The sequence below is a fragment of the Notolabrus celidotus genome, chromosome 1 (genome assembly GCF_009762535.1).
Source record: "Notolabrus celidotus isolate fNotCel1 chromosome 1, fNotCel1.pri, whole genome shotgun sequence".
Lineage (NCBI taxonomy): Eukaryota > Metazoa > Chordata > Actinopteri > Labriformes > Labridae > Notolabrus > Notolabrus celidotus.
The window spans coordinates 8986074-9008609 of NC_048272.1; the positions used below are offsets into that span (position 1 = coordinate 8986074).

At 42.2% G+C, this 22536-nt stretch overlaps 2 protein-coding genes across 8 annotated transcripts; both read left to right on the forward strand.

The window, feature by feature from the left end:
- Positions 1-232: 232 nt before the first annotated feature.
- pbrm1l (polybromo 1, like) lies at positions 233-13761 on the forward strand. Of its 3 annotated transcripts, none has more exons than XM_034680713.1 (30): positions 233-364; positions 676-850; positions 969-1066; positions 1927-2074; positions 2208-2357; positions 2926-3042; positions 3132-3200; positions 3306-3404; positions 3486-3571; positions 3689-3780; positions 3862-4078; positions 4215-4356; positions 4464-4549; positions 4672-4951; positions 5045-5150; positions 6455-7094; positions 7366-7583; positions 7680-7871; positions 7999-8156; positions 8263-8505; positions 9300-9445; positions 9586-9743; positions 9958-10141; positions 10241-10448; positions 10537-10735; positions 10816-10971; positions 11973-12134; positions 12470-12534; positions 12819-13023; positions 13336-13761. In XM_034680713.1, the coding sequence occupies exons 2-30, from the start codon at positions 707-709 to the stop codon at positions 13497-13499; spliced, it is 4932 nt and encodes a 1643-aa protein (XP_034536604.1). In that variant the 5' UTR covers positions 233-364; positions 676-706; the 3' UTR covers positions 13500-13761. The 3 variants fall into 3 exon arrangements, with proteins under 3 accessions (XP_034536604.1, XP_034536619.1, XP_034536611.1); XM_034680720.1 differs by having other exon boundaries at positions 276-364; positions 10816-10887; XM_034680728.1 differs by lacking the exon at positions 11973-12134 and having other exon boundaries at positions 268-364; positions 10816-10887.
- A 99-nt stretch (positions 13762-13860) lies between these two features.
- Positions 13861-22198, forward strand: stau1 (staufen double-stranded RNA binding protein 1). Of its 5 annotated transcripts, none has more exons than XM_034683782.1 (14): positions 13861-14074; positions 15801-16120; positions 16793-16914; positions 17009-17165; positions 17273-17429; positions 17555-17726; positions 17843-17938; positions 18070-18282; positions 18371-18514; positions 18608-18754; positions 18869-18944; positions 19047-19357; positions 19484-19606; positions 20910-22198. In XM_034683782.1, the coding sequence occupies exons 2-14, from the start codon at positions 15922-15924 to the stop codon at positions 20991-20993; spliced, it is 2001 nt and encodes a 666-aa protein (XP_034539673.1). In that variant the 5' UTR covers positions 13861-14074; positions 15801-15921; the 3' UTR covers positions 20994-22198. The 5 variants fall into 5 exon arrangements, with proteins under 5 accessions (XP_034539673.1, XP_034539683.1, XP_034539691.1 ...); XM_034683792.1 differs by having other exon boundaries at positions 17276-17429; XM_034683800.1 differs by having other exon boundaries at positions 17009-17153.
- The last annotated feature ends 338 nt before the right edge of the window (positions 22199-22536 follow it).

Here is a 22536-nt window from a genome sequence, read left to right on the forward strand (position 1 = left end):
GATTTATTGATAAAAAAATGTTATTAAATAGGGTTCATGTATAACTTTTATGATTACTAAGTCTCTGTACGAGCCACTGGCCCTGACGTATTCTTACAACATCAAATGTGGCCCTCTTTGAAAAAAGTTTGGACACCACTGGTCTATGATCTACAGCCACATATATCCAGCTAGCTGAAACTATTGCTGCAGTACTCCTCCTGCACTGAAGGGGGCAGCACTGTGTCAGATGTCGCTTTCCTTACACGCACACGAACACAATAGAAGATCAACTTCCGGACAGGAGTTTTCAAACAACAGTAGCTAGCCAGCTAGCCGTTACATATTTTTGCTCAGGGAAACAGCAAACTCTGCTGAATTTCGGGTAAGCTTTGCTTTAAGGGATACTTTTTGTTTATTTATTACATATTCCGTGCGTTTTCTGTGGATTTTGTGAATATATTGATTGGTTATGCTTGAGGAAAGCGGCAACTAGGCTAGGATAGCGTCTGTTTGCTTTGTTTCATACATGCATCTAAGCGGTGCTAAGGCTAGCCGGTGAAGTTATCTTAAAACAGTAATAGACTATTAACTGGTTCAATTAGCACCAAATGTTTCTCTTTGGATTCAGCTTGTTGCTTATGAGTCAGGACAAAATCCACAATAAACCTGACCTCCCTTTTTTGGAATTTGTAGCTAGCGGGCTAGCTTGTCGTTAATCGAGCCAATGATGTCCGCAAACTCCAAGAGGAGGAGAGCGACCTCACCTTCCAGCAGCATCAGTGGAGGCGGCGACCTCGATGATGCCTCCTCGACACCTGGAAGTGGCAGGAAAAGAAGGAGAATCTCTAATGTTCCTCCCGTAGATACGGTAAAAGCACATTATTATTGTGTATTTATTCGCACTCTGATTTGGTACATTCACGCACCCTTTATGTTTGGGTTAAAAATACGGCATTTAAAGATTTTTGATTACTTATTCCCACTAGATTGCTGTTTGCCATGAGCTGTTCAACGCTGTAAGGGACCACAAGGATGAGCAAGGACGGCAACCAAGTGAACATTTCCTAAGGGTACCAAAGAGAAGGTATTGCAACTTTGATACACTTACGGTGCATTTCGACCAAGAGTTCTGGGGTCTTTTAGCCCCTGAACTACTTTCCCCGGAACTCGAAGGTTCCTCTGCCCCCATTTTTGTCTGCGTTTCGACCTCGGGCTGAAGTCCTAAATAGATCGTGCAAATCAGACCAGGGACGTGTGGGAAAAAAAAAAGAATCGTATTTTGAAATCCTAATAAAAACTAAACTAGTATGCATTCCCAGGAACTCCCTCTGTGTTTCCACAACTGTGTAAACTCCACAAACACCGTAACGGTTAACCGAAAGTCCCAGAACCTTTGACTTAGGCGTTTTGCGACCGCAGGAACCCTGAACTGTGTGCGTTTTGACTGGAGGAACCACGGTCTAAATTTAGTTAAGGGGTAGATAATCTCCCCCCTGAAAAGCCCCTGCTTGGGGGGGTAGTACTTTTCAAAGGTCCTGGGACTTTCGGTTGAACGTTACAGTGTTTGTGGAGTTTACACAGTTGTTGAAACACAGGGAGTTCCTGGGAATGCATACTAGTTTAGTTTTTTGTTAAGATTTCAAAATATTAATTAATATATATATTTTTGCTCAATACTTCACTGGCCTAATTTGCACAATCTACACAGGACTTCACTTGCGGTTGAAACGCAGGCAATAACGATGGCGGCACAGGAACCTCTTAGTTCCAGGGAAAGTAGTTCTGGGGGCTAAAAGACCCCAGAACTCTTAGTCGAAATGCACCTTTAGATATGAACTGTCATAAACAGTACATGTGTTATAGTGATGTATTGGTGGGTGGCTCCTGCTGGGTAAATAATCCAGACATAAGTAGTGATGTCTGATCTTTATTATTGTTTTTCAGGAATCTGCCTGACTATTATGAAGTGGTGTCTCAGCCAATTGACATGTCAAAGATCCAGTATAAACTGAAGTCAGAAGATTACAGCGATGTGGAGCAGCTTACTTCAGACTTCCAGCTCATGTTCAACAACACCAAATCTTTCTACAAGGTAGGATGAGTAAACTACACTAAGTTATTTCTGTCACTGCAGTTGGATGATCTGTTTCAAAATTCAGCTGCAAGTATGGCTGCGTATTATTCCCACGGCAATTCTATGTTTCCTTCCATGTTTAATAATTCAGAGTGACAGCGAGGAGTACCAAGCTGCATGTAAACTTTGGGAGGTGTATTTGCAAACAAGAACTGAGTTTGTTCAACCCGGCGATGGAGATGACGATGATGAAGATGGTGACGACATGATGGATAATCCAGGGATGTCAACTGAGGATGAGGTAATTTCATTTTCCGTCAGATGTACTGTTGAGTCGCTGCTCCTTCTTTTATATTAGGGGGAATACATTTCCAGGAAAGATGCTCTGTGAAATTATACACGATTTTCTGTGTAAACAATCTTCACAGAGCATTTGTGTGTTTTTTGAAAATACAACATAGAGTATAAGACTACAGAAGACTTCTCTCTTGATTATTTTATTTTGTGTTCTCAAATCTAAGCACATTAATGAACAGCACAAAGACACATATTGATACAATTCTATTACACAAGTGGATAGTCAAACATGTAAGATGACAGGTTTTCTGTGTAATCCAGAGAAGGTTGCTGAATTATGTAATGTTTTACTACTGTGCCCAGCAGACCAATCTCTGGGACCACTGTAAAGACATTTATGTGAATTTTAGAGATACCACCATACTCTCTGTTAGAAACCCTGAAGTTTAGAGCACTGCCATGCAGATTGCAGAAATTTTCCTTCATCTGAGCCACATCTAAAACAAAGGGATCACATGTTGGGGTTGTATTGGTTCCAGAAGAACTTATTTATGCACACATTCCTGTTATAGACCTCATCTGGAAATTTGAAGGAGGTGTTTGAGCAGCTCTTGGAGGCTGTGGTGTCCCACGCTGATCCCTCAGGGCGTCTGGTCAGTGAACTGTTCCAGAAATTGCCTTCCAAAGTGGTGAGTACCTTAAGAGTCCTTAAACGTTTAAATGGTTCCTCCCAAATTGTTACATGTTTGACATTTACATTCCTGTCTGTCTTCCCCAGCATTACCCAGACTACTATGCCATAATAAAGGAGCCAATAGATCTGAGGGCAATTGCTCAGAGAATACAGGTAGTCATTTGAATTACCAACATATTGTTTGGTTGTGAATTATTCTTCAAGAAAACTAGATCCTAGACCTTCATAATTTTGTTTTAAATACATTTATTTTCACAGATTGGATACTACAAAAGTGTCAATGCTATGGCGAAGGATGTCGACCTGATGGCCAAAAATGCCAAAACATACAACGAACCAGGATCTCAGGTTTTTAAGGTAACTATTTATTTATTTACTCATTTATTTATTGTTAGTTATAACAATCTGAATCTTAACAGCTATTTTCTTATTGTACAGGATGCTAACACCATAAAGAAAGTCTTCATTCAGAGGAAGACTGAACTTGAACATGCTGAACCAACAAAGTCTAGTCTTCGCATCAGGTATTAATGACAGTTCCTAGTTCTAAGCGTTGTATTATCTGCTAATTATTCTTTTATTGGGAAAAAAAATCTTTGTTTGAGGTCTACATCATTTATCTCTACCCTGCCTCTGGTAAGGAATCGCAGATCTGGTCAGGGGGATCGACTCTCTGGCGTCAGCGTGGCTCTTCAATATGGCTCAGAGAGTGAGGACGACCCCGTGTTATCTGGTAAGTATCACCAGTTAATCCCGCAGAGATGTTTACCTTACTTTCTTCTGTTTTTTAATGTAAAAACTAAAATGTTTGCAGGCTCTGTGTGCTATGACGAGGGGGAGTCTGAAGCTGAGAGTCAGAGCTCCAGTATGGAGATGAGTAACCCGATCTTCCAGCTGTATGAAGCTGTGCGGGGGGCCAGGAACAACCAGGGTCAGGTCTTCTCTGAACCTTTCCAGCAGCTACCATCACGCAGAGAATACCCTGACTATTATCAGCAGATCAAACAGCCTCTTGCTCTGCAGCAGATCAGGTAAGGGAGTAGCATTGAGGAGTTTTTGCAGGTATAAACACTTTGGCGGCTTAATGGCACAGAATTATAAAGTCATAAATGCTTAATTCACCACTTCTAGATTTGCCGATTCACCATTTGTCCCGTTATTTTTCAGGGCCAAGATGAAGAATGGCGAGTATGAAAGTGTGGAACAGATGGATTCAGACCTTCATTTGATGTTTGAGAATGCAAAGCGCTACAACATGCCTAACTCAAGTATTTACAAACGGGCCTTTAGGCTTCAGCAGATCATGCAGGTAAAGACAATTGCTTTAAAATGTTTTCACATCTGCAGAAAGAGTTCAGTGGGTGATTGACCAGTCAGGTAGATATCAATACCTGATAATATGTTTTAATTGTACAGGCAAAAAAGAGGGAGCTTCTGAGGAGGGATGATGAGGATGGAGACAGCATTCTGTCATCTGATGCAGGGAGCATTAAGAGGAAAAGGTACACAGGGTTTCTTAATTGACACATTCATTTTTTGTCTCATAAATAAGAACATGTAGTCTTCCTGCAAATGACATGATAATGCACTCAAAGCTTATTTGTTTTCTGCTTGATTCTTTTAGCCACAAGAAAAATGTGAAAAAGAACAGAATGAAGGCACTATACGCTGCAGTGATTGAGGCTAAAGAGGCAAACACCAGTCGACGTCTGTGTGAGCTGTTCATGGTCAAACCGTCTAAAAAGGACTACCCGGACTACTACAAAGTCATCCTTGAACCAATGGACATGAAGACCATCGAGCACAACGTTCGAAATGAGCGCTACACCACAGAGGAGGCCCTGATGGACGACATGAAGTTGATGTTCCGCAACGCCAGGCATTACAATGAGGAGGGATCTCAGGTAGGCAGAGCAGAAAATGTAACGGATGTAAGTGAATGCAAATAATGTTGATCCCTTTTACTGATGCGACTATTTCCCCCTGGGTTGCTTTAGGTTTATAATGACGCCGATGTTCTGGAGAAGATACTGAAGGAGAAGCGCAAGGAGCTTGGAGTTCCCCCTGAGGAGGAGGATGTGGGATCTCCCAAACTGAAACTGAGTGAGTTTGGTTATAATAGTTCTTTGAATGCTTTTCAATGTAACAGTGACAGCTGTTATTTGCTTTCATTTTCTCTCATGGTGGAGGTAAAGGTATCGGCAGAGGCTTCAAACAACAACTTGATAACAGCCAATTGCAGCAAAGAGGGGGGAAAAACCGCCTTTTTCAACATGTCACTTCAGCCCTTCATCCTCCCATTTTTAATATAGGCTGGCCTTTTTCTTTAATATAAACTAAGATTATTTGCAAGTTTTTTCCTGTATTTGGTGACCCAGCGATCTCTCCTTGCACACTTAAAATGAGCCAAAGATCTCAATTAGGCCTCAGCCCTTCACACATACAACAGTAGAAATAACAGCTAGACAAGACACTCTTGTTTCCTTTGAATGTCTGTGTTCACCCCTTTCATCCATAGCTACAAATCTTGGTGTCAAAATTCACCCTCACCTCACTTTTGAGGCCCACGTCAAAAACATCTGTAAAAAACCCTTCTACCACATCAGAAACCTCTCCAAACTCCGCCACTCATTCTCTCTCCCCGATGCAGAAAAACTGGTCCATGCCTTTGTCTCCTCCAGGCTAGATTACTGTAACGCACTTCTCATCGGGATCCCTGGCAAAAGCCTGCAAAAGCTGCAGTTCATACAGAACTGCGCAGCCAGGGTCCTGATAAGAGTGCGTAAACATGAACATATCACACCCATCCTGCAATCACTCCACTGGCTCCCGGTTTCACACAGGACTCTGATCCGGACCCAGTCCTGAGCAAAGCAGGGTCAGAGGGGACAGGCCCAAGGTAGAGCGAGAGGGGCAGGAAATAGAGGCAGGGGAAGCAGAGACAGGAGACGGGGAGTGCATGCTGGGGAAATGTACGCCAGGAGGCAGGCAGAACGGCAGGACGGGATTTGATTGGTATAAAATTTAGGGACCCAAAGATGCTGATTGCTTGGTGTTTTCCCAGGCTTACTCCGGCTGTAGATAGCAGCTTTTTTTGGTTCTTTTTTAGGAACACATTATGTATTGATTGCCATCGGGACATAAAAATAATTTCAACCAGTATAACAAAAAGTGTATCTAAATCTGACTACCAACCCCAGCTTTAACAAGTGTCTTTAACATTTTACCCTGTTTTTATTCTTACTGCATTTTTAATATGTCCTGTAGCACTCTGAGATTTGTCCAGAATATAAAGTGCGTGATTAATAAAATGTATTATTATTATTATTATCATTATTACTTTTTAAGGCTTTCATTTTGCTCTGAAACTTTGTCTCATCTGTATCTATATGTTTTTTCTCATCTAGGAAAGAGTGGAGTTTCTCCAAAGAAGTCTAAATACCTCACCCCTCTCCAGCAGAGGCTGAACGAGCTCTATGATGCTGTGCGAAACTTCACAGACCGCAGAGGTCGCCGTCTCAGCACAATCTTCCTCCGCCTGCCGTCTCGTGCCGAGCTGCCCGACTACTATGCTACCATCAAGAAACCCATCGATATGGAGCGCATCCGAAGCCATATGGCAGCCAACCGCTTCCAAGACGTGGAAGCCCTGGTGGAGGACTTTTCCCTCATGTTCAACAACGCCTGCATGTACAACGAGCCCGAGTCTCTGATCTACAGGGACGCTCTCGTGCTGCACCGCGTGCTTCTGGAGACACGGAAGCAGCAGGAGGGAGGAGAGGACTCTGGGGCCTCCGCTGTTGGACCTCTGGTACGAGAGCTGATCAGGAACCTGTTTGTGTCTGTGCTGGGCCACCAGGATGAAGAGGGAAGATGCTACAGTGACTCGCTGGCTGAGATTCCTGCTGTGGATCCAGCTGCTCCTGAGAAACCTCCTCTTAACTTTGATGTCATCAGGATAAACGTGGACCGTGGCCGTTACAGGAGACTGGATGTCTTCCAGGAGCACATGTTCGAGGTTCTGGAGAAGGCACGGAGGCTACACAGGTAGAGCACCTTACTTTGAAAAGCTTTTTAGTAACATGAAGAGTCCCTATCTAACATAATCCTGATAGTATAAAGTGTTGAGATGTATAGTTGGTGGTTTTGGTTCTGTTTTGAGATAAAAATTTTGACAAATTATGGAAGTATTTGGTTTATAGTTTTATAATTATTTGTGTTAATTCTAGTAAATTGTTCAGGGTTTGGGTTTCAGCTGACACAGAAAACTTATCTGTTTTCAGAAGTGATTGTTTACAGTTTACTTTCTTGTTTGCAGGACTGACTCTGAAATATTCGAGGATGCTGTGGAGCTTCAACAGTTTTTCATCAAGATCAGGGATGAGCTGTGCAAGAATGGAGAGATTCTGCTCTCCGTTGCACTCAACTACACGGTAAAACACCTGCATAGCGACGTGGACCAGGAGAAAAGGGAGAAAATCCCAAAGGAGATTGAGGAGGACAGGAAGAAAGAAGAGGAGGAGGAAGGGGCCAAAGGTATGTGTATGTGTGTGCGTGTGTGTGATTATTACCCATGTATTGAAAAATAAACAATGATTTGGTATTCATTTGGGATGAATCTGTATCTTACAGAGGGCGAGACAGCAGCAGACAAGCCAGGAGAATCATGGCAGCCAGAGTCTGAGTCGGAGCGTGTGTACAGTCAGAACTGCAGCTTTGAGAACCATACCTACCATGTCGGGGAGTTTGTCTATGTGGAGCCATCAGAGCCGAACCTGAAGCCACACATTGTTTGTATTGAGCGTCTGTGGGAGGATGAAGCAGGTGAGAAACAACATATCTGTCAACTCACACCAGTTTACATACAGTTATGTGTTCATAAACAGAAAATTATATCGTTCCTCGGATGAAATATATGTGTGTATGTGCTTTACTCTGCCTGTGTATGAAGGTGGGAAGTGGCTCTATGGCTGCTGGTTCTACAGACCAAGTGAAACCTTCCATCTGGCAACACGAAAGTTCCTGGAAAAGGAAGTCTTCAAGAGCGACTACTACAACAAAGTCTCCATCAGTAAAGTTCTGGGCAAATGTATGGTGCTGTTTGTGAAGGTAAGAGTCTGAACCAAGCTGTAACCTCAGAGAGAAATCAGTGTAAATTCATTCGACGCCTCTGTCTATTCACCTAATCATGGCTTTATCTCTCTGCTCTCTGCAGGATTACTTCAAAATGCAGCCTGAGGGCCACAGAGCTGAGGACGTGTACATCTGTGAATCCCGCTATACCGCCAGGAGCAAGTCTTTCAAAAAGATCAAGATTTGGGCATTGCCTGCAAGCTCAGTGAAGCTGGTCCCTCGGGATGTGCCCTTGCCTGTTGTCCGTGTTGCTTCCATGTTCGCCAAGCCTGACTTGGACAAAATGACAATTTCGTACACAGAGGGTGGCAGTTTTGTGGACAAGGTGGGCTGACAGTGCATTTTCTAGGGTTTGGACTTGTGTTTTTGTTTCCACCAAGCGGTCTGGTATGGATCAGTACAGTTTGGTACGGGTCAGATCGCTAACGCCTGATCCTGTTGGCTGTGAACCTGCGTTTCCACAGCCAACTGTGCCCTATTTGGTGAGCGGCATGTAAGCCTGATGCTGATAGCAGCGTCAGCTCGTAATAGTGTGATGTCATGGCAGCGCGACACAGTGTACCCCGCTAATAAATGCAACAAAGAAGAAAAACGCGAGGAAAGTCTGCACCTCTGCGGTCAACCATGGAATGCTGTTTCTAGCTGCTATTTTCCAAACAAAAAAAAGTTAGCTTCCCGAAGTCCACTGGAGATTTAAACATGACGGGGTTATGTGTTGTTGTTTATTACCGCTGTTGCACGGGAAGTGGCGATTCTTTCGACCAATCAACAGACTGCAGTGTTTCTATCTCCACCTTCTGGGGTCGGATCGGTATTTCTGGCACCCCAACAGAAGGGTACCAAAATATTGGACGGTACGGCTCGGTAATTTGGGGACCTGTCCCGGTTTTAGTCAATGGAAACACCACAAAATGTGTGCCGTACCGAGGCGAGCCGAACTGATCTGCTTGGTGGAAACTGGGCTAAATGAGAATGATAATTTACTCACTGAGTATTAGCAGGCATGTCCTGACAAAGTACTGGGTCCAGCACAGAGCAGTATGTAGTTTCACAAAGCATTCATGTTTGTCACGATGTAAACAAACACCTGAGTTCATTTTGGGTTCATTTGTTTTAAAGGAGAGAGAGGATGTCCCTGTGGAAATGAGTGGAGCTGAGCCCGACTGTCAGCACTACGAACAGTTACGCGTCAACAACAATTGGGTCAAAGTCGGAGACTGTGTTTACATCCAGTCACATGGTCTGTCCAAACCCAGGGTTGCCAGGTAGGTTAAAAAAAGAATGAACTCCCCTTTATTAACAAGGCTTATCACTCACAAGGAATACGGTATGACATAAGTGCTCTATAGATATCATAGACTTGATTATTATTATTAGTTAACTGGCTGTCTTGACTTGGCTGCAGGATCGAGAAGCTGTGGGTGCAGAATGGAACTACTTTTTTCTTTGGACCCATCTTCATTCATCCCGAGGAAACGGAGCACGAGCCCACCAAGATGTTCTACAAGAGAGAAGTGTTTCTGAGCCATCTGGAGGAGACTTTGCCCATGACTTGTGTCATAGGTATGGCTTAATTAGCATCCCAGAAACTTAAACATTTTAAAGTTACAGGAAACAAACTCATTTGATCTGTGGCTGAGAGTTGGATGTTCATTAACTTAGAACAATGACTACAATCTGCCAAACAGCTCATTGTTGAAACTGTATTTTCTATATATGAGGTTTTGTGCTCTCTAGTGTATTTTACCTTATTTTTTTCTTCCCATCTGCTCTCCAGGCAAATGTATGGTGTCCTCCTTTAAGGACTTCCTGTCATGCAGACCCACTGAGGTTTCAGAAGATGACATCCTGCTGTGCGAGAGCCGCTACATCGATACTGAGAAGCAGATGAAGAAGTTCAAGGGTCTGAAACGCTTCTCTTACTCCTCCAAAGTAGTGGAGGATGAAATCTACTATTTCAGGTTGGTGAGCAGAGCAGAGCACGGATTCTGTTCCAAAGCATCTTTTACCCCATGTTTGGATTTTTAGTTATTTACTAATCTACCCATATCTTTGAACAGAAAATTGATAGTTCCACAGAAGGAAGCATCGCCCTTCTTGAATAAGAAGATCGATGAGCTTGAGTTAAAATTGGCAGATCTGGAGGATGCCGAGGATGATATGGATGACATGGATGATGATGAGGAGGCTCCAGCAACGCCCTCTATGCCTCAGATGCAAACCCCACACACAAGTGATATGGAAGTGATGCCATACACACCTTCCCAGGTAATCCAAAGACCTTAACCCAAAGGCTTGCAATCTCTGCTACTAAAATGAAAATCACCACATAACCTGTTGTGTTGTTCTTCTTAAGTCTACTCCCAAGGTGAAAGGCTTATCAAAGAAAGAAGGGGCCAAGAGGAAGATGAACATGAGTGGCTATATCTTGTTCAGCAGTGAAATGCGAGCGGTCATCAAAGCTCGACATCCAGACTACTCCTTTGGGGAGCTGAGTCGACTTGTGGGCACAGAGTGGAGGAACCTCGAGGGTTCCAAGAAAGCAGAGTATGAAGGTGAGAAGAGGCAAATTCACGTGTTAAAGGTCTCCAATGTGAACTGAAGTAAAGACAGAAGCTTCTTCTTTTTCATGCAGAGCGTGCAGCCAAAATAGTGGAACAACAGGATCGAGATAGACCAACCCAGAAGCAAGCATCCCCTAGAGCAGGTACCCCCATAGGGGCACTGATGGGGGTGGTGCCTTCGCCCAGCACTATGGGAATGATAAACCAGACCATGACACCTGTGTCAGGTAACCCCTCTCAGAGGCAGCACGAGTGTTTGACAGCAAGGCAGCAGGGAAGTCAGGCTGGACTGTTTAAAGAGCGTAATCCTCTTAATTTCCTAACCATGTCTGAAGCTACATTCCTAAAACAACATTTTCTTCTTTTGCTGCCTTTTCATATTGTTTTTTTTATCATTTTATTTTCATTATTAGCTTCATACCTGGAACTGCATGACAGTAGTTGCATGATTTATTTTTAACCATGAATAACCTTCATTATTTCATTTATCTGTTTTGCTTGTTATGCCTGCTAACATCACAGATCCATTGGTATTGTCTGCCTCTTTCACACACTAGCCTTTAACATTGTAAGGTCCAGCTGTTTCGCTTTACATACTGGTCTCTCATGGCTGAAATCAAAGTTTCCTTTCACATTTTGGGACCACCTGTGATCCTTTTTCCAACTCCTTTTCTTGACCTACTCAAAACAGAAGGTTGGAAAAAGTGTACCACAGGAGAAAGCCATTTGGGTTTTTTAAAAACAGCCTCATGGTACATTTTGATGAGTGTCACATCGTCACCGTGGGGCAGAAACCTTGTATCTCCAAAACCACTACTTTCCAGGAAGTAATACCAAACTATGTATTTACATAACTAAACACTGCATTAGATTCAACCACAAGCTTTCTAAAAATACTGCCATCTGTTATTTTTGAGAAAGCCTACTAACAGACATAAAGTAAGATTAAAAGCACTGAATAATGGGGGAAAAAATCAATATGTCTAAATATGGCGAGACAAGGTTTCTGCCTGACAGTGATGATATCACTGTTTAATAAAATAAACCATTAGCTTGATGGTAATGTGAAGAAAAAAATAAGGACACCAAACATTTCCAGAGCACTTCTGGCTGAAGGCAGCTGTGTGAAAGGGGCTACTGTGTGAAGCAGTAGTGCACGTTACTCTAGAGTCAGCTGCATGTCACTTATGCATGGATTTGTTGTCCTCTCCTCGCCTTCTTCCCCAAGGCATGATGGGAGCTTACGGCCCACCTTACATGCCCATGCAGGGCCCCCATGAGGGCTTGTTGAGCGTGGCCCCAATGTCACCTCACCTTGCAGGGGGGCTCCACCTTCCTCCTCACCATCTCCAGCAAGGTATGCCAGGTTACCCTGGCATGCCTCATCAGGGTAAGGGCCACTGTCCCAGCTACACCTGCTCAGTCACACCCAGTCGTGTCTCTCCTGTTGGAGGGGTTTACCTGGTCCACAGGCGGTGCAGCCTATTCACTGAGCAGTCAAAGCTCTCCTTCTCTAAAAGTGTACTCACATGCCACAACTCAAACATACTGCATCCACATACACATTGATAGACATAGTGCATGTAGAAACAAACAACTAACATTCAACTGATATTCAATAGCTAACATTTTCAAAAGTCATGTTATTACAATGTTGTAAATCTTAACATGAAGCAACCCACCTGCAGTTACTTAAGTCAAATAAACACATTTGTTATCTAACAGGTATGATGGGTCCTGGGATGAATGGCATGGCAGGAAGTCCTTCACAAGGAAACTATATGCAACAGGTGAGGACTGTATAATAATAATAGGACTTTATAACATAATATATGTAAAACTATGGTCATGTTTATTAATAATATTGTTTTCCCTGAATAATCAATCATCAATGGTGTTCTGCTTTAGACATTCAGCCACCGTGTTTTCATTAATGTAATGTGACAGGATGACTTACAAAAAATGTTGAAGCATAGTTGTTATGTATAATATGTGATACAATATTCAAAATGTGATTATCAAGTACTTCATATTGTTCACCTAATAAATGACATATTTTTGTTTTCAATTTTAGCCTGGGATGTACAGCCCAGGTCCACATGCTCCTCCACCGTATCCAGGACAGGGCCAGCCCTCACACTTGCAGCCCACCACCCCCATGTTTGTGGCCCCACCACCAAAGACCCAGAGGGTCCTCCACTCCGAGGCCTACCTGAAGTACATTGAGGGCTTGAATTCAGAGTCCAGCACTGTCAGCAAGTGGGACCAAACCCTCAGAGGTGAGTGTCCTTAAATGGTCTGATGCTTAAGTTGGATTTTCATAATAAAAACAAATGGTAATTATTTTAAATCAAATAAGGCATGACTTTTTTAATTGGCCGGTGAAAAATATTTTTGGCCGGTACATTTTTGGAGGTAACTAGCCAATTGTAGATGAGGTTAAAAGTTAATTTTACGCCCTGGATATACCTCATATTATTTGATTCCGTTTTGGAGTGTGGCTCATGATTTTGTCTTTGTAATTGAACTTACCACCTTTCAAATTCTGAATAAACAATATCAAAACTTGTTTGTTTCCCTCCCCATGACAGCTCAAAGGCGTGATGCTCACCTGACCAAAGAGCAGGAGAGCCGGCTGCCAGCTCATTGGTTGAAAAGCAAAGGAGCCCACACCACAATGGCTGATGCACTGTGGCGTCTGCGTGACCTGATGCTGAGAGACTCTCTGAACATCTGTCAGGCGCACAATATGTAACTTATTACAAGGACATTGACCACAATAACCAGCTCACTCACTGCTCTTATCCTCAAGCTACAGAGTTTTAGGAAGGATTATAGACAATAGAAGCAATATTTTATAGTGAATCATGATCAATTTTATATTTATTAGCTTGAAAAAATGAGCTTAATAGTTATCTGTGTGTGCATTTCATTTTTTTATGGACTGGATTAATTATGCTACAAAAACTGTGATTTCTGGCTTATTAATGCTACAAAAATAAACTTTTCGAACTCCATGTTCTTCCAGTGTTTATGTTTCATTCAGTATTTTGAAGATATGTGTGACTGCCTCTTCATTATTGACTTATCTTGAATTATTTTGGAAGCGCTTCCTCCTTTGAGTCGACGTCACTTCCTGAGGAGACAATCAAGCTCGGGCCATTCTCTTTAGTGTTTGCCGTGTTTTCCCAATGTCCATCTCCACACAGCCCGCATTTTGATACAAAACTAACATTAACCGGCTCTTGAAACTGGCAATAAACAAAAGCAAACGAAAGTAAATGCACCCGTACTATGAAGTAACTAAAGCTGCTCAAAAGGAACGACGAGGTGAGGTTTATTCTGCGGTTTGTGCGGTGACTCTTCTGGGGGTTAGCTAGCTAGCAAATCACCGGCTGTTCCCAGACTCGCTGAGACATTTAAACATGAGACTTTTTTGTTATGCAAATACAGTAATGTCATGGACTGTTGTATATGAGTTAGGAGTGCATTATCTTGAAGACTACATTGCTATTGCATTTTGACTTTCTGGTCTACCCATCCCTGCCCCTGTAGCTAACAAGCTAACGTGGGGTCTTCTGGGAAAGGTTTTGTAGCTTACCGGCGACCCGGTTTCATGTTGCAAGAGCAGATTAAAATCGTAGTGACAGTCTGATTTTATGTACTGTTAGTCTATCATCTTGGTAAATGAACACATCTTTGTTTTCAGAGACAGTCCCTCTTTGTCATACATGTTTGCAAGCGGCTGGAGCTCTGTCTTTGTGAGACTAGCTTACCGGCTAATCTTCTTTTTAAAACTACCAATGGCTTAGGTTGATATTTGTTTAACAAATCAGTCCGTTTTGTGAAGCCGACATTTAGCAACCCTGGATACGAGTTTGAAGTCGATGCAATTGAATTTCGTTGTGTAAAATCGCAAGTGGAACTGGGCTTCAAGGGCCCTGTAAAAAGCCAGACACCTCCCAACCGTGCACCTTCAACGAGAGCAATTACATGAGTTCTTCCCATCAGCAGCAGCATTGATTGATAACCAGGAGTCTGTGATAGGAAACCTGTTTAGGGAACACCCTGTGTCTTGTTCATTTACAGTGGTGGACAGTAACAGAGTAAATTTACTTGAGTACTGAACTTCAGTACATTTTTTGAGTATCTGTACTTTACTTGAGTATTATTTTTTGGGGGACCTTATACTTATACTTTTACTCCACTAAATTTAGAAGACATTTATTGTACTTTTTACTCCACTACATTTCTATCAATGCTCTAGATACTCACTACTTTAGCTTTGAAGTCAGCTCATCCATTTCCTTCTCTTTTCTGAAATCTGATCTCTAAGACAGTAAATTGTGTTTGTGTGTAGTTCTGTTTGTCTCAGTGGTTTAGACATACCTGTATATCGTGCCTCTCCAAGGTTTTATGTGGAGCAAACACAGAGCAGATTTCACTCAGATCAGACAGTTCATTTAGAGGTGGTAATGATGGCTATAATTCTCCACCTGAGCACCCATGGCCATATCTTCAGTGCGTGTTAGAGGTTTTTGCAATGAAGAATGATTCATATCGTTTGAAATGTTCTCCCTGGTCCCACTTTGCCCAAACATACACAAATTCACTATCCAACCAGAGAAAGCGTGTTGAGCTACGTAACATTTGTTTAATTCCAGATGAACATTTCAAACTAAGTTGTCTGGGCTTAGAGTAACTTAGTTTCTGTTTTTATTCCATGGTATAGTTTTTAGAGATTTCAAGTAAGGGTTTCTAAATAAACATGATGTAAAAGAATGTACTCCTATGTATTCTTGACTGCACTTATGTATTGTGAAAATACAACGTTTAGAGATATTTTAAGAAGCTCTTTGAATGCTTAAGTATTTTTAAAATGAAGTACTTCAGTATTTAACTCAAGTAATGATCTGACAGAGCAACTTTCACTTGTATTGGAGTAATATTTGACCTGGAGTGTCTATACTTTGACTTAAGTAATGAAGCTGTGTACTTTGTCCACCACTAGGTCAAGGATACATCTAAGATATATATCATTTATCATCATTTGCAGGAAAGTGTACCTTCCAACCTCCTCAAGAAGCAGTTCCTACAACTTTGGCATTCACCATTGCTGCACTACAAAGGTTTCATCTTGACCTCAGCCCACGAGTGACTGAAGTACACCTACAAAGATGTCCCAGATCCAGTTTCAGTGTCCGGCTAGCCCCATGCCTGCTGCCCCAGCCCCAGCCCCACTGCAGATAGGGCAGCCTCAACCTGTCTACAGCATCCCTTGTGCCTCAGGCACCCTACCTTCAGAGAGTGCCAGCCAGCCTATGAGGAGTTCGGCTCTCCCTGCAGGCTCGGCCACTCCCTACAATACCACAATAGGTTTGTTTGCATATATATTTTTGTTTAACTTTCAGCAGTGATTGCATAAATTCCCAATGTGCTGTATTAGCTTAGACACATTGTACTTCAAACCCCTTTATCATAGTCACTGCTCTTGAAATGTTTGAGTTATTGTGTTAATTACATAAGGGATAATGTATGGTTAGCAGGTGGTCTTGACCACCCTTAAGGGATTATTTTTCCCATAACAACCTGCTAACCATACATTATCCCGCTTATTACCTGGCCACTAACTTAAAATACAAACACGTTGTCAGAAACCTTGATTAAAATATTATTTTATTGATTTAAAACGATTTATACTTACAGTTTTAAAAAAGAATTCCAGTGATTCCATGTCAGTTAGCGTTCCATGGTGATTGATTATTTTCAGTGGATTGTTTTGACATGAATGCATGCGATCAGTTTGACTCTGGTGTTGCTCATGTTAGTGAATCTTAATAACTGCTGTCAAGGGGTTGTCAAGGGGTTTCAACCAATCAGAATCAAGCTTCTTACACAACCAGAAGATCAGTAAGAAAGCTGGGTAATAACAAAAGTTGGTCTCAGTATTTTTGTCAGACTTTGAAAAAGGAGCAACCTTTGTTCTTTTCTTTATTTTCTTTGTTTATTTGCTTTGCTTATTTTTCAACCGACATTTCTTTGGCACAGTATCTAACATGGCAAACCCTAAAGAGAAGACCCCCATGTGTTTGGTGAATGAGTTAGCCCGTTTCAACAAGATCCAACCCGAGTATAAGCTGCTGTGTGAGCAAGGACCAGCTCACTCCAAGGTACTTTGAGAGTTAACACAACAGACAAACCAAACATTTTTTGAAGCAGTGACAGAGAGTCCAAAGTAATCCCACTGTTTCCTGTCTCTGTCAGATTTTCTCAGTCAGGCTCACACTGGGAGATCAGCACTGGGAGGCGGAGGGGACCAGCATCAAGAAAGCCCAGCATTCCGCTGCTGCATCAGCCCTCGCTGAGACGACACTACCCAAACCCACCGTGAGATCGCCTCGCAACACAGGCAAGCACCCAGGTGGGCTCCTCCCACAGATTCTATGGAGTAAATTCTTTGTAGAAGAGGGTTGGCTCGTATAGAGCATTGTCTTTATGTTGTTTGTTTTCTTTGTCTTTGCCTTGCAGCAGATGGCATTACACACACCATGGAGTTAAATGCACTATGTATGAAGCTTGGTAAAAAGCCTATGTATAAACCCATCGACCCGTACCCGGGGATGAGACCACCAAACTTCAACTATAACGTCCGGCCTCCAGGACCCTACCAGCGCTCTATGCAACAGTAAGTTTCCTCTACATGGAAATAAAAAAAGCCTTTTTTCTAATTTGTGCCATCCTCTATTTAACTACATGAAGGCTGCCTTTTAGAAGGGAAAAACAGTTGCACATCTCCTTTTCTGTGTCCAGATACTACTACCCTTTTCCTCCAGTGGGACCAATGATATACCACATGGAGCTTTCCATCGGAGGCCAGCAGTTTATTGGAAAGGGACGCACACGGCAGTTAGCCAAGCACGAGGCTGCTGCCAAGGCCCTGAAGGTGCTGCACAAGGAGCCAATATTACAACAGATGCCAGAGGTGAGAGAAGAAGCACACACTCAGCATGAAAAAAATACTGGCCTTGTTGCCATTATACTCGGGCTTATTGCTTTTCTTTAATACTTCTTCTTTAATGTTTTTTCTGCTGCTGACAGGTGAACGGAGAGCCAGAGGAGGAGAACCTCAACAAGTCAGAAATCAGTCAAGTGTTTGAAATAGCACTTAAACGCAACTTACCTGTAAACTTTGAGGTGATTTATAATTTACTTTTTAAGGATTCAAACATCAGTTCAAAAATCAATGGCTTGTCCTTGTTTTCTTTCCAATTTCATTACACATTTGTTCCTTTACATCACGTTTGCTCACTGCCTTTTTATTCCAGGTTTTAAAAGAAGAAGGCCCTCCCCACATGAAGAGTTTTGTAGTGCGTGTTACAGTCGGGGAATTCACTGGAGAGGGCGAAGGAAAGAGTAAAAAGATTGCCAAGAAGCTGGCAGCAGCTGCTGTGCTGGGAGAGTTAAAGAGGCTGCCCCACATACCCAGTGTGGAAAAGACGCTGCCACGCATCAAAAAGAAAACCAAATCCATTATTAAGGTAATGTAACCAGTCAGCTGGAATAGCAACAATCAGTACAGATCTAAAGACTCTTCATTTATTGATGATCAGCCTGTCACTTCAACAGCTCCAGACCAGTCCAGAATACGGGCAGGGAATGAATCCCATCAGCCGCCTGGCTCAGATCCAGCAGGCCAAGAAGGAGAAGGAACCGGAGTACAGCTTGATGACTGAGAGAGGTCTGCCTCGACGTAGGGAGTTCGTCATGCAGGTGATTTGACAGTAGCTGAGAGTTCTCCTCCTTCATGCATGTATAATTCTCCTCCATTCAGTCCTCTGACATGTCTCGTGTCTTCTGGCGCAGGTGACGGTGTGTGGCCAGTCTGCGGAGGGGATGGGACCCAGTAAGAAGGTGGCCAAGAGGAACGCAGCAGAGAAAATGCTAGACCTCTTGGGATATAAAGTGCCTCAGCCTCAGCCCCCTAAACCGGCACTCAAGACAGATGAAAAGGTACTTCTGCATCTTAAGTAAGCAGGTCCTGTAAACATGGGGAAAATACTTTTTATTTTTATTCTTTGAAAAACCTACATTCCTTTGGGTAAGGTTATTTTTTTGTTGTTGTAGACCCCAGTAAAGAAACCTGGTGATGGACGCAAAGTGACCTTCTTTGAACCTGGCTCAGCAGAGGAGGTGGCTTTGGGTAACTGGATTTCAAACATATGGCTGCAGTCATAATGAATAATTCATCACCGTTTATCTGTCACACTGATGAAGCTTTTACAACTTTGCCTGTCCTTTGAAGCTTCCAAAGAGGAAGACTACCGGCTGCCTTACCTGAGCCACCAGCAGCTGCCTGCAGGAATCCTGCCCATGGTCCCTGAGGTGGCTCAAGCCTGTCAAGGATCCCTTGCTAAGGACTACAACCGAGTTCTACCCATCCCGGGCAAGGCCACAATCTCTGCTATCATTGCCAACGAGCTGCTTTACGCAGGGACATCCTTGACTGCTGAGACTATCCTGAAGAGCAAAAACAACATAAACCAGCTGCCACACGGACCCCTCACCAGGCCCACAGAGCAGCTCGACTATCTTGCATCAGTGCAATGCCTGCAGGTAACATCTCTAACCTCACCCCCTTTGCCTTGGTAAACTCATGTGGCTCTTTGTGTTCATTCATTTGATACAGACTGAAGAAATTAACAAAATAAACAATAATGAAAATCTTTTAATGATTTGCAGGTGGATTACACAGATTTCCCCAAAAACAATAAGAATGAGTTTGTATCACTGATAAACTGCTCCGCCCAGCCGCCACTCATCAGTCATGGGATTGGGAAAGATGTAGAATCCTGTCATGACATGGTGAGCTACAAAAATAAAACTAATTCTTTTTTAAATTAAGTATTATGTTTCAGCTAAGAAAAGTCTCAGGAAGTACCAGGCACAGTAACAAAAATCTGTAAAAAAAAACCATCTGTCACTTGGTTCAACATCAGGGGTGTCAAACATGCGGCCCGTGGGCCAAACCCGGCCCGCTAGAGGTTACAATCCAGCCTGCGGATGACTTCCAAAGTGAAAAAAATACATAAAAGACATTAACTGCAATGTTTCAATAAAAGTAACTGCTATTTAAATTCTGTCCTCTGAGGGTCACATACAATGATAGTGCTGACAAAGCGCACCTGAACGGCGCTCTGGGACTATTTTCTCAAAGTGAGGAGAGATAATATTTGCAGTTGGCATAATTCATTGGAAATTCCGACTTTTTAGAGCTCTTCATGAACCAATCAACACTAAAGTTTTCGTATATGTAAAGTTTTCATCCAGATTTTTTCGAAAGGAGCCACATATTGTGCGTCTGCTTACCACACGTGCGTACATCGCAGGTGCGCCCTGTCACTACTAACACTAGCACTACACCCCTACATAAAGCAATGTCTAGCAAGCAAACTGTTCACGCTGGAACTGGGGGCTCTATAATGGTCAACTTAACCTTCTTCATTATTCAAATCTATCTGTCCTTTTGCAGTAAACATTACACACTGTGTCAGGTGACTAGGAAACCTGTGTGTCTAGTGTGTTCGCATCATGGCAAAAAATACAACAGCTGTTTTTGTAGAAAGATAGTTACATTTTCAGGATGTACTTGTACATTTTTGCACTAAAACAAAGGGAAAAATGTAAAGTTGTCGTTATTTATAGGTTATTGTGTTATGATTTTACTGGTCCGGCCCACTTGAGATCAAACTGAGCTGTATGTGGCCCCTGAACTGAAATGAGTTTGACACCCCTGCTCTACATTATGAGCCCATGCATGACCCTGCTCAGCTACTTCATATACTCATATACATACTTTCAAATTCAAAAAGCTTTTCTTACTCAAAGTCAGTACAAATGACTTTGCACAGAACTCAGTGACATCAATGTGACTGGTTGTCTTTTTGTTTTAAGTTCCTTTAAAGCAAAGCATGCTTCTAATTTTTATTTTTATATTGTTCCATGAAATGCAATAATAAAGAATGTCAATAGTGCGAGTATAATGATGTGGGAGGCTGACCATAGGAAGCACAACTGGTGCAATGGTGCAGGGTTATATTCCATTGAATACTAGTTGCTTCTCTTGTATAGTCACTGCAGTAACATGTGCTGTTATTCACCCTCACAGGCTGCACTGAATATATTAAAGATGCTCTCAGACTTGGACCAGCAGTCAAATGAAAGGACAGGAAACGCAGCAGTCTCTCGGTAAGCTGTGACCAACACTGAGTCTATTTGTTCAATGATGACTGTTAGACCTTTCATTCTATTACTGATCACAGTGGTTCATTGGTCATAGAAATAACGCCTGTTTTGAACACTTAACAGCATGAAATGGATTATTGTTTACTCCTGAATGGTAATTCAACCCAATGTTCAGAGTGATGTGTGCTTCCCAGGGGAAATATGGAGATAATTTATTAACATTGAGACCATAAATAGAAAACGTCTGTTTTTATGTCTTTATAATAACTCTGTAGTCTGATTCTGTGTTGTGCAAACTCTCAGAGGGCTTTTGTGTTTTCGAGTTTATTGTCTTTGCATTTGAGTATTTCTTTGAAACACACTGGTGCACATAGATACAGCCTTCAGGAATATTTTGGGGTTAAAAGGTAGTAAGAATTGACTCTACTTGTGCCCTTTATTCTCCCATAGGTGTGGCAAGCAGGAAGTGGAAGGCGATTTGCATCTCAAACAGGCTAACTCAAGCACATTGGCACAGACCCTGGATGGCACTGTTTAGTTGATCAGGTTTGGTTGTCTGTAAAAGCACTAGAGAAAACTCCGACACTGTGTTCTTAGTCAGCATTAGAAGGCTGCAGGAAGCTTCGGGCACTGTAGGCTCTAAACTTTCACTGTTCTTATTGTACCAAAATGTTCACAGTTAAACAAGATTGAAAGGAAAAAAAGAAGCTATTTCCCCTTGATGTTGTTTAATTGTACAAGTTATTTATTTTGTTGAGTTGTAGAAAAAGTAGCTGCATCCTAGTCAACGAGTCAGAGGTTTACTTGGTGAGAAATTAATCAAGAAAATAACTGTGAACCTGCTTTTGCTTTTCCTAGTTTGTCTGTTTTCCTCTAACTGTGGTTTTTAAGTCTTTTATCCCCGCCAAGGTAGTTTATAAACAACATCTCATAAGGGTTTGGACCTCATCTTTGTCTAGGGTGCAGCTGTCGAACCTTTGTTGTTTTTCCTAGAGTGCTTTCTATCAACAACCAGTGTTAACATTACCATGTAGGGCCGGAAAGACTCCAACTATGTAGTGTTTGATGTTTTGTGACGTTGTCTCTGCTGTGTAAGGTGGGGACGTTTCCCTGTTGCGTCAGTAACCCTGCATACCCTCCCATGTCAACATCCCTTCCCTCTCCGCTCCCCATGGTAATTAAACTTCTGTGCATACCTGCACTAAACAAACACTCCCGTTATCTTGTCTTTTTCTTAACTTACCAGTAGCATCCAAAAAGGTTGAACTCATTAGAGATAAAACAAATATTTACCACGTACAGTCCCATCATATTAACATTCTTTGGTATAATATCAACATGTTTCAATTTCCCAAATAAATTATCACAATTTGAGTGAACATTTTATAATTATTCATTCAAAATAAATTATTTCATGTTTCAGTGCAGCTAAGAACAGCAGCAAGCACTATTTGAAATTCTAATTTAAAAAAATAAATAAAAAGAAGAGAGAGAATGTCAACCTCAGCATCTTTTTTTGCTCTGATTCAGTTAATAACCCTGAAAAACTG

What these genes read in the sequence shown, in the direction of transcription:
- pbrm1l (XM_034680713.1), top strand. Translation starts at nt 707, where the DNA reads ATGATGTCCGCAAACTCCAAGAGGAGGAGAGCGACCTCACCTTCCAGC. An exon ending in AAGGCACGGAGGCTACACAG is followed by an intron (nt 7,095 to 7,365) that starts GTAGAGCACCTT and finishes TCTTGTTTGCAG; the next exon opens with GACTGACTCTGAAATATTCG. An exon ending in CCCTGGCATGCCTCATCAGG is followed by an intron (nt 12,135 to 12,469) that starts GTAAGGGCCACT and finishes GTTATCTAACAG; the next exon opens with GTATGATGGGTCCTGGGATG.
- stau1 (XM_034683782.1), top strand. Translation starts at nt 15,922, where the DNA reads ATGTCCCAGATCCAGTTTCAGTGTCCGGCTAGCCCCATGCCTGCTGCC. An exon ending in TCCCTACAATACCACAATAG is followed by an intron (nt 16,121 to 16,792) that starts GTTTGTTTGCAT and finishes TCTTTGGCACAG; the next exon opens with TATCTAACATGGCAAACCCT. An exon ending in TAGAATCCTGTCATGACATG is followed by an intron (nt 19,607 to 20,909) that starts GTGAGCTACAAA and finishes TCACCCTCACAG; the next exon opens with GCTGCACTGAATATATTAAA.